Consider the following 18,317-nt stretch of genomic DNA (forward strand, 5'->3'; position numbering starts at 1 on the left):
GTAAATAAAAAAAGATCTGCATCTAACATTCATAAACTCGATGAGCAGTAATTAGAAACTAATAGATTTCTTGCACCATTTCATGTTGATGTGGGCACAAAAGCCACCACCACGAATCTTACCACACAGAGCTGCATTTCTGTTGGTAGAAAGTGAGGTGAGCTTTGTGTAGCTGAATGGTTGTGTCCAGAACTCTGTTACTAAGCCATGGTTCTGTAAAAACAAAGATGCAACAGTCCCTAAATTCCCGCTGTTTGGTTCACTGGAGTCAGATGTATTCCAGTTTATTGTCCAGTGAGCAAATGTTTGAGAGCAGGATGAATGGGACAGCTGGCCGGCTTGGATTTGCTCTTACCATAGCACAGACCCCTGCATGTTTATTGTGCTTCTGCTTCCTCGCACACTGCTTTTGGTGACCTGTCCCCCGGCCACCAGCATCAGGTGATGACGAGGACTGGAGGCCTGGGCTTTGCAGTAACTTGAGGCACTTGCAGCAGTTCCTGGTCAATATTTGTATAATGCTTCTAATTTAGGAGTGTTTTGGCGTTGGTAAAACTGAACACCGCTTGTTCTGGTTGTGTCAAGTTGTGTCAGGACAATTTACTATTTATGCACAATAAACAAAGGAGCATAGCGCGACAATTTTTGTTCAGCGCCAGACTTGCTTGTAACCTATATCACCAATTATGTTAAGAAAAATGAGGCATTAACTACAACAGCAGAATGACCTTTGTGGGAATGTCTGGAGCAGACTAACCTGTGAGCTGGAGTGTTCTGGGACGTTATATTTTGTCTTTGAATGGCTGCAATCCAGTCGCCTTTGTTACTTCGGAAACATGGCTCGAACAATTTCTCTTCAACGACGTAATCCGATAACAACCGATCTCTTTACCCGTCGGCTTTCCGTGGCTGTCATGCGACCGGCTATTGCAGTTAAGAATACAACAGCTTCTTGCCATTTTTTGTGTTTCTTTTTATCGCTGTATAACTGATTTCAATTGAAAGCCTGCGTGCGCTAGTACCTCTTGCCACGAGTTCCCAGAATTCTTTGCAGTTTTACCCCTGAGTGAAGTCACATTTTCAATCTCTATACAAAAAAAGCCTGGCAATGTTGAACTTGTTGTGGAAGCCACTCCCAGTTTAAGTTCAGGAGACAGACACCTTCTCTACTTTCAAGATCAGCTTCAAACTTTCCTTTTTGTTAAAACTCACAGTTAGAGCTGGCTTAGGTGATTTTGTTCATTGTTCACAAATGGTTGTTTTTTTGCGCATCTGCAGTCTGTCAGGCTGTCTGATCACAGAAGAAAGCTGTACTTCTCTAACCTCAGCTGTGAGCTCCAACCCTTCCCATCTGAGAGAGCTGGACCTGAGCTACAATGATCCAGGAGACTCAGGAATGAAGCTGTTGTCGGCTGGACTGAACGATCCATGCTGGGGACTGGACACACTCAGGTATGGAGAGAATGTCTGATATTTGCTTCATGCACGTGACACGAACTGATCAACAAGCAATATATATGTATGAGGTGTCTAGTGAGAGCATTTCCAGAAACAATTGGTAAATATCTCAATATATTTACAGCAAAAATTATATTAATATATGAATAGAGAGGCACAGGACATACTTATCCTAGATTAAAACAACTATTGGAACCTTTTGAAACTGTTAGCCTCACTTCATTTATTTATGGCAAATGGCCTGAATTTGTATAGCACTTTAGGCAAGGCAAGGCAAGTTTATTTGTATAGTACAGTTCAACAACAAGGTGATTCAAAGTGCTTTACAGAGACATTAGAAACACAAACAGATAAAAAGCATGATTTAAAATTGATTAAAACAAGCAAACAAACAAACAAACAAACAAACAAACAAACAAACAAACAAACAAACAAACAAAGAAAACAGTATATAAAATCAAAACAGATAAAATCAGAACAGTAGATAAAATCAATAGTTAAAATGTAAGTTTTGAAATTTAAGCTTAAGTGCGCATTTGGTGCTTTATTCAAATGCAGCTGAGAGCAGGTGAGTCTTCAACCTGGATTTAAATAAACTGAGTGTTTCAGCTGATCTGAGGCTTTCTGGGAGTTTGTCCCAGATATAAGGAGCATAAAAGCTGAATGCAGCTTCTCCGTGTCTGGTTCTGACTCTGGGAACTGATAAAAGACCAGATCCAGATGACCTGAGGGATCTGGAAGGTTCATACTGGGTCAGGAGGTCACTGATGTATTTTGGTCCTAAACCATTCAGAGCTTTATAGACCAGCATTAGAACTTTAAAGTCTATCCTCTGATGGACAGGCAGCCAGTGTAAAGACCTCAGAGCTGGACTGATGTGGTCCACTTTTTTGGTCTTAGTGAGGACTCGAGCAGCAGAGTTCTGAATGAGCTGTAGTTGTCTGACTGATTTTTTAGGTAGACCTGTAAAGATGCTGTTACAGTAATCAAGCCTACTAAAGATGAATGCATGGACTAGTTTTTCCCGGTCCTGTTGAGACATCAGATCTTATCCTTGAAATATTCTTGAGGTGATAGTAAGCTGATTTTGTTATTGTGTTAATGTGTTTTTCTAAGTTTAGGTCTGCATCCATCATTACACCCAAATTTCTCGCCTGGTTTGTGGTTTTTAGGTGTATAGATTGAAGTTCTCTGGTGACCTGTAATCGTTTTTCTTTGGTGCCAAAGACTATTACCTCAGTTTTATTTTTGTTTAGCTGGAGAAAATTGTGGCACAACCAGTCATTGATTTCCTCAATGCATTTACCAAGCGCCTGTACAGGGCCTCGGTCTCCTGGTGACACTGTGATATATATTTGTGTGTCATCTGCATAGCTGTGGTAGTTTATTTTGTTGTTCTTTATAATCTGTGCCAGTGGGAGCATGTAAATGTTAAACAGAAAGGGTCCCAAGATGGAACCTTGGGGAACTCCACATGTGATACTTGTCTGCTCAGATGTGAAGTTACCTATTGATACAAAGTATTTCCTGTTTTCTAAGTATGTTTTGAACCAGTTTAGTACAGTTCCTGAAAGACCTGTCCAGTTCTCCAGTCGTTTGAGTAATATGTTGTGGTCAACTGTATCAAATGCTGCACTGAGATCCAGTAAAACTAAGACTGACATTTTTCCACTGTCTGTATTCAGACATATGTCATTAAACACTTTGGTCAGAGAGGTTTCAGTGCTGTGGGTCTGTCTAAAACCTGACTGGAAGGCATCGTAGCAGTTATTCTGTTTTAAGAAGTAACTGAGTTGTTGAAAAACTGCTTTTTCAATGATCTTACTTAAAAATGGGAGATTTGAGATCGGCCTGTAGTTGTTCATTTGTGTCTTGTCAAGATTGTCCTTTTTCAGTGTAGGTTTTATTATAGCAGTTTTTAGTGATTCTGGAAACACACCTGATAATAAAGAAAAGTTGACGATCTGTAACAGGTCTGACTCTAAAGTCTTTGAGACCTTTTTGAAAAAAACTTTTTGGCAGGACATCTAAACAGCAAGAGGAGGGGTTCAGTTGACCTAAGATGTCCTCCAGGTCTTTGCTGTTAATCGGGTGAAACTGTTTCATGGTGTTTAAACAGTTTTTCGGTGGACACAGTACATATCCTGGATCTGCTGTTGATGTACCAACTGCTTGTCTAATCTTTTGGATTTTTCCTGTGAAGAATTTGGCAAAGTCATTGCAAGCCATAGTCGAATGAAGTTCAGCTGCCACTGACACAGGAGGGTTTGTTAGCCTGTCAGCTGTAGAAAATAAGACCCGAGCATTATGGCTTTTTTTAGTGATGATGTCAGAGAAGTAGGACCTTCTTGCACTCCTCAGTTGTAAATTATAATTGTGAAGTTTCTCTTTATAGATGTCATAGTGAACCTGGAGGTTTGTTTTCCTCCATCTGCGCTCAGCTTTCCTACACTCTCTTTTTTCATTTTTCACCAGTGTGGAGTTTCTCCATGGAGACTTTTTTCTTCCAGAGATAACCTTCACCTTAATGGGAGCAATTGTATCCATTACATTTAACATTTTAGCATTGAAGCTATTGACGAGCTCATTGACTGAACCTCTGGACCCTAAGCGCTTTACACATTCAGTCATCCACCCATTCACACACTGGTGATGGCAAGCTACATTGTAGTCACAGCCACCTGGGGCGCACTGACAGAGGCGAGGCTGCCGGACACTGGCATCACCAGGCCCTCTGACCACCACCAGTAGGCAACGGGTGAAGTGTCTTGCCCAAGGACATAGCGACCGAAACTGTCGGAGCCGGGGCTCGAACTGCCAACTCTTGAGCTACGATCGCCCACATTTATTTAGATAAACTTTTATATTGACAGCTGTGATAGAAGCTGACAACTATGGCATGCTCTCTATATATTTAAAGGTAGAAAAGCCAAATGGCTGCTCTCCGGGAGTTTAAGTAAGCAGCAGTGCAGAAATGCATGTATGTGTTTCTAGTGCTCCTCATAGACAAAAGTTGAAATTTGTTTTGAAAAGCCAATATGCAAAATCATAGAACTGAAAACAATGCAATAAAGAAATATAGTTAGAATAGAATAGAATAGAATTCAACTTTATTGTCATTGCACATGCACAGGTACAGGGCAACGAAATGCAGTTTGCATCCATCCAGAAGTGCTTTAGTGATATAGATATTACAATATATATTAGCAATAGTATAGATATGTAAGTATATTACAGAAATGGGTCTATTATGGTATGTTATAATGTACACAGTATGAAGTATGTTGTGAATATTCTATAACTAAGTATGTACAGGCTGTAGTGAGTACAAGCTATGTACAGGCTATGAACAGGATATAAATATGAAAAACTATACAGAAATCTGAGATATACAGCTATACAGAAATGGGAACTATGCAAGTTGTAAACAGTTGTAGGATTAAAGATTATTGAATGTACAGAATGATTATTTACACAGAGCTATACAGTAGTGCAGTTAAGATAAGTGAGGGTGTAGATAGTTTCTACAGAGGTTATATAAAGTGTTAGTGGTTGTGAGTGGTGGTTCACTCCATGTTATTATTGTGTGTTTGAGGGTACAGTTGTCCATTGTGGGGGTGTGTATGTTCAGTCCATGAGTTTAACGTGGGTCAGATGTCAGGAGGCAGAGTTCAGGAGTCTGACAGCTGTGGGGAAGAAGCTGTTCCGGTACCTGGTGGTCTTAGTCCGGAGGCTCCTGTGGCGCCTCCCAGAGGGCAGGAGGGTGAAGAGTCCATGTGATGGGTGACTGGGGTCTTTGATGATTTTCCCAGCACTTTTCAGACACCGCTTCCTGTAGATGTCTTTTATGGCAGGAAGTGGTGCTCCGGCGATGCGCTGGGCAGTTTTCACGACCCTCTGCAACGCCTTCCGGTCCGAGGCAGAGCAGTTCCCGTACCAGACTGTTATACAGTTGGTCAGGATGCTCTCGATGGTGCAACAATAGAAGTTCACCAGGATGTCTGAGGACAGGTGGTTCTTCCTCAGAGTCCTCAAGAAGAAGAGGCGCTGGTGAGCCTTCTTGACCAGCTTGGAGCAGTTGGTCGTCCAGGTGAGATCCTCGGAGATGTGGACTCCCAGGAACTTGAAGCTGCTCACACGCTCCACAGCCGTCCCCTTAATGTGGATGGGGGATGTGGGTCAGCATTCCTCCTGTAGTCCACGATGAGCTCCTTGGTCTTCTCGGTGTTACAGTTTTTCTCAGTCGCTTTGGTGCATTTCTCACAACAGAATTGAACTCTCCACCACTACTAAGGCACTTCTCAAAACAATTAGTGCAAACTGCAAAACATGGTGGATAACTTGCAAAAGTGAGTCACTCCATCAAAAAGAAAAGTCAGGTGTCCAAAATAAGTTGTCAATGCATCAACAACAAATCCCTTGAGCAAAACAGACAATACATTCATCAAAAGCAAGTACTGATACCAAACAAAGTGTCAGGGCTGTCACAATTACAAGTCATTAGACCAGCACCTTTGGTCACAAAATCACATGGTCTGAACATGTTCCCATTGTGACGGATGTCTTTGTAGGTGCTTCCCAATGACATGTCAAGTCCGGACCGCATGCATGGCATGTTGAAAACCATAAATTGTAAAGGACAATCAAGACACTCCATATGCACTCTTGATAATATTTAATTGAAACTGTTCACAGCATTGTGCAAACTGGGGAAATACAGTAAATCAAACATTTTACAGCAAACAAACTCACCTAGACAGTAAACCTCACTGCAGTAGTTACGACTCAAAAAAAACAAACTGAAAAACAGACACTGCTGCATATCAATCATTGATATCTAGACGCTCCCGTCTGTCTGCCCACATATTTGCATCAACATCACAGCGTATGTCAGCTCTATCGATGCATCGGGGAAAGTATCTTCTGGAGTGTCGAATCCACCCTCTGCAGGACTCTGCTGTGATGTCATCACAAGCTGCATCCATAGCTGCTAGCAGGGTCATTTGGGTATGTGGATGCCTGTCATATACCTTCCACCTCCAGGAAGAGAAAAACTCCTCAATTGGATTCAGGAATGGACTGTAAGGAGGAAGAAACTCCATAAGCATCCTGTCGTGTGCTGCAAACCACTGCCTGACTACAGCAGAGTGATGGAAGCTTACATTATCCCAAACCACTACATACATTGTCCGATTGTCACCAGGATCATCCCTTCCATTTTGTGGGATCAGGTCCCTATGAAGAGCATCCAGAAAAGCCAACAGGTGTTGTGAATTGTATGCACCAATACGAGGAATATGGGTGTGAACACCATTCTCTGAGATTGCGGCACACATTGTAATATTCCCTCCTCGTTGGCCTGGGACATCAATGGTGGCTCTTTCTCCAATGTGATTCCGTCCACGCCGTCTGCCTTTTGCGAGATTGAATCCCGCTTCGTCAAGATATACAAACATGTGCAGGGGTTCCCTGGCCTCCAACTCCAGGATATGCTTTACAAAGGATGAGAATCAGACAGGTCTGTAATGGCGCATTTGGCAGAACAGATTGTACAGTTGGAATTGTACATAGGATTACAGTAACATGCATAAATGTAGGTTGAGTACATGGCCTAAACTGTTACAGTGAACAGAGGTACATATGCGAACATGTGTTACCTGTACATACTGGTGACGGAGCTCCTTCACTCGATCACTGTTCCGTTCAAATGGCACTCTGTACAATTGCTTCATGGACATTTCATTCCGTCTGAGGACTCTGTCTATGGTGGAAATTGATATTGACTGAATATTTCCGAAGATGGTGTCATCGTTTACGACAGTTCTTTGTATTTCTCTCAGTCTCAAAGCGTTGTTTGCAGCCACCATTGCACAAATTCTTTCCTCTTGCTGCGGAGTCATAAGTGGACCTCTTCCACCTCCTCTAGGTTGTCTGGCAGTCCTTTTTGAGATGCAGATGGGAAAACACACACATGTAAGCGCAAACATGCTTACAGTGATTGTCACAGGACTATCATTCAAAACTCCTTTCTTTACAGCATTACTGTATTGTACCACAGCACACTATGCCACACCTGGGCCAAGTCTGCGCTTCAGTTACAGTACGTCTATGTGTAAGGATCTGTAAGGTCATGTCCTAATGCAAGTCTCCTGTATGACTATGAAAGTGCAGAGCAAATTAGTTTGTGCTGCATACTGTAACTAGATTACGGTGTGCTCACCTGTTTTCCCGACGAAATGTCTGGATGATAGAACTTACAGTAGTTCTCCCAACATTTGGCTGCACCCTTCGACCAGCCTCGGCCATTGTGAGGCCATGGTTTATCACATGATCCACAAGTGTTGCCCTGATTTCGTCAGGAACGTGTCTATGTGGTTGGCCTCTTCTCACCCGGTTTTGTCCTCGTCCTCCACCGATCCTCACTCCTCTTCCACGAGGCTGACGTTCCATGTTCTGCTGTTTTGTAGATTCAGTATGCACCTCATGCCAATCCTGTCTGTTGGTTTACATTGCAGTATATATGTACTTGTGGAGTGGGGGATGCTGTGCCGCGGTTCACCTGTGACTGGGTAGGAGAGGCTTTTCATTGGTTGCAAGTAGGAGTGACACACACCAATTTTCATTAGTGTGAGATAAGGTTCACCTGAGACATGTAGTTTATGGAGATTTTCATGGGAACTCCTCCAAAATAGGGTTTTCAAAATGGGTGTATGAATCGTTTGACAAGCTGTTCAGCAATTTTGAGTGCACTGACACAAGCAATGCAATGAAGACTATTAGTTGTAAGGACAATGACTATTCAGCCGGTACAAGTATGAATAATTGTGACATTCATGATGAAAGAAAGGAGATAGTGATGAATAGGAAGTCAAACGTGACCATTCTTTAGATATTTGTACTCACTCAACTGCTTCATGTCCAAAGGCATTTGCCTTTGGACGCAGTGAACGTGAAACCGCCACAGGGTTGTGCCAAAACGACTACATGTTGTGGTGGTTGAACTAACTGTTGTGCAATGTTTAATTCTGTTGTGAGAAATGCACCAAAGCGACTGAGAAAAACTGTAAGCAGCAGGTTGTTTGTGTCGCACCGCTCAGCCAGACGATCCACCTCCTCCCTGTAGGCGGCCTCATCATTGTCACTGATGAGGCCAATCACCGTGGTGTCATCTACAAACTTAATGATGGTGTTGGAACCATCAGCAGGTCTGCAGTCGTGGGTGAAGAGGGAGTAGAGGAAAGGGCTCATCACACAGCCTTGTGGTACACCGGTGTTCATTGTGATGGTAGATGAGCAGTGGTTATCCAGCCGGACATGTTGGGGGCGGTTGGTCAGGAAGTCCAGTAACCATTTGCAGATGAGGGAACTGATGCCCAGGTCTGTCAGTTTCCTGATGAGTTGTGAGGGGTGGATTGTATTGAATGCTGAACTGAAGTCTATAAACAGCATTCTGGCGTAGGTGTTGTTGTTGTCCAGGTGTGAAAGGACAGAGTGCAGTGCGATGGAGACTGCATCCTCTGTGCTCCTGTTCTGGCGGTATGCGAATTGGTGGGGGTCCAGGGTGGGGGGGAGACAGGATTTGAAGTGTGCTAGGACCAGCTGCTCTAAGCACTTAGTGATGATGGGGGTGAGTGCTACTGGGCAGTAGTCATTGAGGCAAGATGGGTTGGAGTTTTTGGGTATCGGGATGATGGAGGTGGATTTGAAGCAGGCCGGTACCACAGCGTGGGCCAAGGACAGATTGAATATGTCTGTGAGCACTCCTGCAAGCACCCCAGAACACGCTCTGAGAACACGTCCGGGGATGCCATCAGGACCTGCAGCCTTGTGGACATTGATCCTGCTCAGCACCGCTCCTACATCGGTGGGGGAGAGAGTCAGAGGTTGGTGGTCTGGCGTCATGTCTGCTTTGGTTGTGGTTGTGGGGTTCCCTCGCTCAAAACGAGCATAAAAGTTGTTGAGCTCGTTGAGGAAGGAGACATCAGAGGATGCGGGGGAGGGTTTGGTGGTCCTGTAGTCTGTAATGGTCTGGAGTCCTTGCCATATGCGTCGGGGGTTGGAGTTGGAGAAGTGTTCGTCTACCTTCTTCTTGTAATGGTGTTTGGCTTTTTTGATGCCCTTCTTTAGATTAGCCCTGGCTGTGCTGTAGGCGTGTGCATCTCCTGACCTAAAGGCGGTGTTGCGGGCCTTCAGGAGGAGACGAACATCCCGGTTCATCCAAGGCTTCTGGTTGGGGTACATGGTGATCCGTTTCTGGGTGGTGACACTGTCTGTGGTTTCGGAGATGTAATCCAGTACAGATGAGGCGTACTGGTCCAGGTCTGTGTGGGTGAACATATTCCAGTCTGTGTTTTTAAATCTGTCCTGGAGCACTGCGTCTGTCCCCTCTGGCCACACTTTAATTGTCCTCACAGCAGATTTCACACGTTGGATGAGTGGTGAATACCTAGGTGCGAGGAACAGGGAGAGATGGTCCGATTGTCCAATGTGGGGGAGGGGTGTGGGTGAAACGACCCAGGTGGAAGATACAGAGGCAGGAAGGAAGTGATAAAAAAGGAGCTTTCATTGTTCGAAATGCAAAACTGTAAAATGATGAAACACAAAGTCCATCAAACAGAAATCCAAAGCAGGCGCAGGAAAAGACGACAGTATATACACTGGGAGCTACCTGCAAACACAAAGACAGGTGGGAGCATAGCACAGGTGCAGATGAGAGAGTTTGGCTGGTGAGAGATGAGCTGATTGGATTATGTGTATGTGTCGGGAATGGTGGCTTTTTGAATTGTTACTGGATGTTATTGCTGATGGTAATTATTCTCAGATTAAGGATTTGGTTTGAGAATTAAAAACTTTGGATTTGTGAAGGAACAGTGGTAGGGCTACTGACTGAAAGCATGTAGCCCTACACACTACACACTACAAAGAAGCATAAACAGAAGAGAAATATAAAGATAATGATGGTCACAGTTTGAATTTAATTCAATACAGGGTGTACTGACAGATCCAGGATCAGTCCAAATCATCAGCAGTTTGATCCATGTATGGATTGAAGTGAATTTGTGAAAATCTGTTGGTCTGTTATCAGTGTCTAACAGTATGTGTATGAGAGCCATGTAATGTCCATGTGTGCATGCTGACTGTGCTGCTCTGACCCCCCTCCTCAGGGTGGAGCCTGCTGGAGTCCGATGGTTGAGACCAGGTCTGAGGAAGTGTAAGTGTGTTTTTAATGGGATTCATGAAAACAAAGCAGCACACATTCAACCATCTTCATCATGTCAGGAGTCATCATCAAAGTGTCAATCAATGAACAGATGATGGATCAATAACTGCAGCTGGATTGTGTTTGTTCTCTCATCAGATTCCTGTCAACTCACAATTGACACAAACACAGTTCACACAAACATCAAACTGTCTGATGACAACAACAAGAAGGTGACACGTGTGAAGGAGGTTCAGTCATATCCTGATCATCCAGACAGATTTGATGTTCATTACCAGCTGCTGTGTAGAAATGGTCTGACTGGTCGCTGTTACTGGGAGGTCGAGTGGAGAGGAGACGTTTATATATCAGTGAGTTACAGAAGAATCAGAAGGAAAGGAGACAGTGAAGACTGCTTGTTTGGATACAACAATCAGTCCTGGAGTCTCAGCTGCTCTGATGATGATGGTCCTCGTTCTGTGTGGAACAATAACAGACAAACATCCATCTCCTCCTCCACCTCCTCCTCTTTCTCTAACAGAGTAGCAGTGTATGTGGACTGTCCTGCTGGCACTCTGTCCTTCTACAGAGTCTCCTCTGACACTTTGATCCACCTCCACACCTTCAACACCACATTCACTGAAACTCTTTATCCTGGGTTTAGTCTCCGGTCTCCTGGTTCCTCAGTGAGTCTGTGCTGAGTTGAGTGTAAAGAGTGTCCTTCAGTTAGAGAAACGCTCTGACAGTTGAGCAGATAGTTCAGTCTGTACATGTTTGTCTCTTTCACACGTTTTCAGATTCATGGATTCAATCAGTTGATGTTTTAAACTGTTCTAAATTATTCATTGTAAACTTCTTCCTCTTCTGTCCTTTAAAGATGGAAGCTTCACAGTGAATATCAGTATGTTGTGTTTCTCTGAAGCTCAGTTCATAACCAGCTCCTCTGCATTTTCAACAAGTCTGAGCTCAATAAAATGAATTGAAATATTTGATTTCTCTTTTTGATAGGATTTTTCCAATGTAATGGGAAAATTCTAGTTAACCCTCACATTTAGATTTACGTTGTTAGAACTTCACTGTATGATTTTTGTATAACCTTTGCATGCATGCAACCCACACATTCTTGCGTTCACCAACAGCCTGGGTTGGAGAAAAGACTGTTGTAACTGAAAAGACACATAGAGTTTGTGTGATGTTATAAAAGGGGCACTGCGACGCCCCGAGGTTGGAATGCTCATTACTATGAACCTGTTATACTTTGATGTGTGCGTGTTCTCTTGCACGCAGTGATAAATTGTTTGACTCTTTCCGTCTTGCAGACTTTATTTACAAAATTCTACGACACCAAGCTTTCTACATGCTCTTATTGTTTCAATCAATTTAAAAAATGTTTCAGATATATAAGCTGAGAATACTGGATCAGTAGTTTTTAATAGAGTTATAACCATGATATGTTTTGTATTGTGATATCATAATGCATGTGACTAATCTAATAAATGGCAAAGAGTGCATTAAACATGTGAAATTGGTCTTGTTATAAGTATGTAAATATTTCTGTATAGCACTGCATATATTGTGTATTTGCTTAGTTCATATGAAACATGAAAACTATCACAAAGGGTAATGGTGATAATGGTGTCATGGTCCCCGTGTCTCTCCAGCTGGCTAATGTTGGGCCGTAGTTTTGTTTTTGTGTGTGTCTCTCTCTTTCTTTTTAACATCGCTGCCTTCTACCTGCCTGGGCAGAGCTCATTACTGGGCTCTCGCTTTTGGCCCACCCACCTGCCACTGATTTGTTCCTATGTTTTGTGGCTACTATTTGATGTGGTGGCTCAGAGCAGCTCGTCGCTGGAACGGTGAATGCCCTGTGTTCGTAAAGCCCCGGCTAGTATCAAACTTATGTTTGTAATTTCTGGATGTAGAATTACTTCTTGCTTCCTGGACCTGTTAGTCTGTTTTTCCCTGGATCCCAGTCAATGTTCCCTCTAATATTTTATATGTCTGAGCGAACACACAAACTCCCTGAGCGGTCCCTTGGACCACTGTGAGCAACATTAGATGTGTGCACTGTGGTCACGCCAGCATCGAATCCATCCAAGTTACATGGTTTATTAAAATAATCAAATTACAGCATTTACATTTATGTTAGACTATTTTTAATTAACTGCTTTGGCACTTACAATGAAAATTTAAAATCTTGTTGATGACCTTGTGTAGTATGTCAACACTATTGGAAGTAAAATAACTTGAACTTCCAATTTTGAAAACACAACTTTCTTTTTATTTTTAATAAAGCTCTTGTGACTTGTATTATGAGTCTGAGTCTGTGTTCTGGGAGAGAGTCTGTAACTCTGTCTGCAAAATACAGTATATATGGACCAATGTTGGGCATTTAATTATATAGTTACTTCTTCAAAAAAGTAACTGAGTTATGCAAACAACAAAGTTTTTTGCAGCTGTTTACCTAAAAATGCAGCAAAGGCGTTTTCTTAAATAAACGTTTCAAACTATTTACAGCACAATCAGCTGTTCTGCATCAAATTTGATGCCACACAAATTATTTGTGCCACTCCAAAAAACAATTTCAGTCCACTATGAGATAAAGCAGAACATCAGCCTGATACCTGCAGGCCTGACAACAGGAGATGTATCACTGCTGTAACACCTGTAACATTCAGCCGTCGCCTCATTGTTCTGGCACACACAACAAAACTATTGACTACACTACACACTAACTACACACTAACTACACAAGATTTGCGCTAAACGTCTCACATCTCTCACATCATTTTTATATATTTTATTTTATTTTTACTCTATTTAATTTGTAAAAATGTGTATACACACACACACACACACACACACACACACACACACACACACACACACGTAGAAAACATTTAGTATACACATCCAGAAATGCATACACTATTATATATTGTACATATATTTATTAGTTTCAGATGTAGCCATTCTTGTATTTTGCTTGTTTACGTTATTGTATTTTGCACAACTCTGTTGCTTGTGAAGCTCGCACACAAGAATTTCACTCACATGTGCTGTACCAATGTACCTGCACATGTGATGTGACAATAAAAGTGATTTGATTTGATTTGATTTGACATCTCAAAACACTGCCGTCACTCCTAAAACTTCCCCCTTCCTAAACAATAAATGCCATGTTGCCAGATCATTTTTTGATTGGTCCACATGGTACATTTTTCGACTAATAGGAATGGGTGGGGGTGTTTTGGTTTTGTCTTTGCTCACAGGCTTTCGAGCGTTTTCCTTAAAAAACGCCGTTTTTACCGTTTCTTCCTGCAGTAAATATAAACAACGACAGTATTCAGGAAAACAACCAAACATTGCAGATATTTTTTATCATAACTCCGGTTTTACGTGGCCGATCAACACAATTTAAAAACTGGTATAAAGACCACACTTTTCCCGTCAATTGTTCCATCTGTCCTGCTCACATCTCCAATGGTTGTACACGTTGTCATTAACGTGGCTTCACTCCACATCAGCCGCTTTACTAGCTAAAACACCGGTGTCGGCACATAAGGACGCTGTCATAGCCTGTCAACCACGTTGATTAGCTGCGTATATACGAATGTGAATCGCATCATTGGCTGGACTGTGGGATAAGGTGGCATCGTTGTAATCCCATACTGGAGCAGCCAGTCACTGACTAACACTGCCAAACAGAATTGTTAAAGTATTAATTTTAATTTCAATTCAGCTTGGATTTTTTTTTTGTGCGCAACACAGATTTTCTCTGCGCAGAGACCGTGCCAGTAGTGCACAATTGCACACGTGCACAGCTTAGAGGGAACATTGATCGCAGTGTGCGGCTGTGTGGACTGGAGCAAGACAGTGAAAAGCGTGAGTGGCAGAAGAGGATTCATGGCAGACTGAGGAGCGTGTCGTGGAGTGCTTCTGAATGGAGAAGAGAGTAGACGAGCTCGCACTGAAGATTTGAGTATGTGGATTAACCCCCCTGTTGTGGAAGTTTTCCATTAAATAAAGCCTGCAGACGAGCGGTGAGCGGTAGCTAACATTCTTTAATCAAAAACAAAGAACAGACAAACCAAATTTCTGGAGAGCCTGCATGATCGCGGGGCAGATGGTCAGCAGAGTCTCTCTGAGCCTAGCATGGCTCTCAGTTAAATACCTTTCACAGGAACAAAAGGCAGTACACAGCTGTTTCACACTCCCTTGCTACCTCCCAGAGTCCTCGAAGAGACAAAAGACTTCCTGTGGAGCTGTCTGCTTCCCCCAACTTCCTTACTAGACCCCCACCATTTGTCTTACTGTATGAGTGTGAGACATGTTAAAATCCAGTGGCACCAAGGCATTATACAATAAAATAATGTGAATGATACATAAATAAAAGAAATTCCTTTCCTATCCCCCCCCCCCCCCCCCCCGGATCCCTGGATCCTGCTCGTCACTTGTATTTACAGTTGCACTTTGGTGATTTGTGCGAATAAACTGTGAACTCTTGTTTTTCAGGCTGGGTCTGCACTTAAATCCATTCAGTCTTGCTTGACACCTGCTAGCGAATCTGGTGGATTTGGTGACAGATTTGTTTTGATGTAGAATATTTAGAAGCTGTGTCATTGTTGTGAAGAACTGTGAAGGTTCTCAGTCATCCAGGTCATCGTAGTCAAAGGAGCTTGCAAAGAAAAGCGTCTGGACTTCCTTAAGTTACTTGAAGACGTTTCACCTCTCATCCGAGAAGCTTCTTCAGTTCTAAGGTCAAATGGTGGAGAGTCCCAGATATAAACCTAGTGGGAGTAACCCCCCACAGAGGGACAAAAGGACCCCCTGATGATCCTCTAATCGCCTGAGCCAAGGTGTGAAACTGGGTGTGGGTCCCAATCAGCCAGAGTTTCGGGTGAGTTCATTGTGAAACCTGGCCCCACCTTATCATGCGAATTCCTGAGGTCAGATGGCCCAGGATGTGAGTGGGCGTTAAGGCGTCTGGGAAGGGATCTCAAAACTGGATTATAGATGGCAGAGAGTTGGTGTCGTAAACCCCCGCCTCTGTTCAAAGATGGTCGCTCACAGTGGACATAGATGCTTCTTTCACTCCTCTTTCAAACCATCTGTCCTCTCTGTCCAAAATGTGAACATTGGCATCCTCGAAAGAGTGTCCTTTATCCTTAAGATGCAGATGGACTGCTGAGTCTTGTCCTGTGGAGGTGGCTCTTCTATGTTGTGCCATGCGCTTGTGAAGTGGCTGTTTGGTCTCTCCAATGTAGAGGTCTGGGCATTCTTCACTACACTGTACAGCATACACCACATTGTTAAGTCTGTGCGCCAAAACGCCAAAACGGGATGGAGGATACAACACAGTGAAACAAACACATGTATTAAGGTGAATGTAGTTCTTGTTTTTGCTGCCATGCACACACTGGTAAAAACAAACACATATAGTGCACTTAACATGACCTATAATAACTCTGCCTATTTGGGGTTTTTTTTTTACCAGCAGGGGGGTTTGTGTACACATGAAGCCCTCAACATTTGAACCTCCTTGAGGCAGTTAGCTGAAAGGCTTCAAACCCTGATGAAACTTTATCTTGCCATTACTAGGGAAACACAAACTAACACACAATGAACACAGTGTTTCTAGACTGCTGCCTAATTATTTATTACTGTAACACAGAGTATGCACTGCTCTGGTTTCACAATACTGCCCAGCCAGCTGGTGTTTCCTTTTGCAGTGTCTCTACTGTCAGCTTCACTCTCCTTCTGACACAAAAACCCTCAGTCCCAGAACACTGCTGTGAAATCAGAGGGATACAATGAAAGCTTTGAGCTTTTTCAGCATTTCCCTGCAGCTAAGCACTCATGTTTTAAGACTAAGACTCTGAGGAAGGAGAGAAGGACAAAGAAGGTGGGGACAAGGGACTGATGGAAGGAAAGAAGTAAAAGAAGGAGACAACCAAGGAAAATGAGTTGGTGAGATGGAGGGAGGAAAGGAGAGAATAGGAAGTAAAAGGGAGAATGGGAGGACTGAGAAGACGATGAAGGAGTAAAGGAAAGAGGAGAAAGTAAAGGTGTAAGGAGGTATGAAGCAGGGGCTCCTCTTAATGGAAGCATGGCGTTCAGATATTCCTGTCCTGCATCTCACAGGAACATCTGCTTCTCTTTAAAGTGGAGAAACACCTCTGAGCTTCCTCTGAACTGGGGACTCTCATAGAGGAGCGCCGGCTGAGCATGGACCTCAGCCTTCCTCAACTACTACACTGCTGTCAGACAGGCAACGTGAGTTGTATATGGAGCTGGCTCGTTTCTGGTCTGCTTGTTGTCACCTCAAGCCTCCAATTGAATGGAAAAACGTGCGCCATGGTAGAAAATAATCCTCATCAAAATCAAAAGAAATGGAGCTGTCACATCACGGCTGTGACGGCAGCAGCATCAACAAACTAAACTCGGAAAACTTATGAGAGCTTGTCACATTTAGAAATGTGGGAAGTGGAAAGGGGTCCTCTGTAGTGATGGGATTTCCGGCTCTTTTTAGAGAATCGGCTCTTTCGGCTCGGCTCACTAAAAAGACCCGGCTCTTTCAGCTCTGAACCGGCTCTTCAGGTTGTTTTGTTGCTTAATTAATTTATTATTAACAATAATATAAAATTATGCACAAAAGGAATTACTAATGTAAAAAAAAGTGGTTTTATTCATATATGTTTATATATAAATATATGCGGTGGCCCCTAGTGACGAAGCACGTACAAACTCCAAAAAGCACGTACAAATTCCAAAGCACATTTCTAGCGTTAACTGAACATCCAAAACAGTGCCTAATTACTATACCTTTCTAATGTGATGTTGTTGTCCCTGGCTCTCTTTCTCTCTCTTTCCCTCCTGCTCTGTTCCTGTGCTACTGCGAGTAGTGATGTGGGGATCGATCCTGAAATATCGATTCCTCTGATACCAATCATTTATGTTGTAGAATCGATTCTCATATTAAAATATTGATAGTTTAGTAATTTAGGGTAAATTTGTAGTTTATCATTAACAGGAACACAGTGGAAAGAAATTATAAAATTCAGATTGTCTACATTCAAAGGAACTACTTCCTCTTCCGCCTTTCATAGTCATGTGCGAAACACGGCTGTATAAATGTCTCGCAGCCCCTTTGGTGTGCGCACTCACAACACTGGCTGAGCGTAATTGTGCGGATGTATTTTACCTCCACAAACAGCTGAGACGTAGTTTGTGATACATGTGGCAAAAAAGTGAAGTTCCATACTTGCCAACCTTGAGACCTCAGAATTAGGGAGACATTCAAAAGGGCTGTTGGGGGTGATAAATACATTTTACAGTGTTTATTTATCGGATAAAATACGTTAAATGTCACCCGGAAACAGCGGGGGTGTCCAAATTCAGAGGCTGCTTCCACCTGAGGACCAGGCCTTCGTGGTCTAAAGAAAGCCGGGTAGTACGTCACGAGGTCCCTCGGTGGAGTGAAACTCGGCCGTCTGCTCCTTGGTATCTAAAATATAACCCCGCGCTGGAGCAAACTCTCGACCGTCTCACACTTTGTTTAATGAGTTTTCTGTTTGACGTTTATTCAGCTGTGTGAAAACCCCGGAGGAACCCTCCCGATGGATTAATAAAGTAAAATTTAATTTAATCTAATCTAATA

The 18,317-nt window shown here is 42.9% G+C and overlaps 1 protein-coding gene across 2 annotated transcripts in view; it reads left to right on the forward strand.

Annotated features, from left to right (window-relative positions):
• Positions 1–12,534, forward strand: part of LOC146578130 (protein NLRC3-like) — a 30,542-nt gene extending 18,008 nt beyond the window's left edge. For both annotated transcript variants that reach the window (XM_085257420.1, XM_085257426.1), the window contains 3 exons: positions 1,279–1,452; positions 10,623–10,669; positions 10,817–12,534. In XM_085257420.1, coding sequence (XP_085113546.1) covers positions 1,279–1,452; positions 10,623–10,669; positions 10,817–11,358 — 763 coding nt within the window. In that variant the 3' untranslated portion in view covers positions 11,359–12,534. The remainder of the gene's footprint in view (positions 1–1,278; positions 1,453–10,622; positions 10,670–10,816) is intronic.
• The last annotated feature ends 5,783 nt before the right edge of the window (positions 12,535–18,317 follow it).

This window comes from Mchenga conophoros, linkage group LG3, assembly GCF_057382185.1.
Source record: "Mchenga conophoros isolate Kocher_MC1m ecotype Shallow Benthic linkage group LG3, M_conophoros_male_GT1.1, whole genome shotgun sequence".
In the NCBI taxonomy this organism is placed as follows: domain Eukaryota; kingdom Metazoa; phylum Chordata; class Actinopteri; order Cichliformes; family Cichlidae; genus Mchenga; species Mchenga conophoros.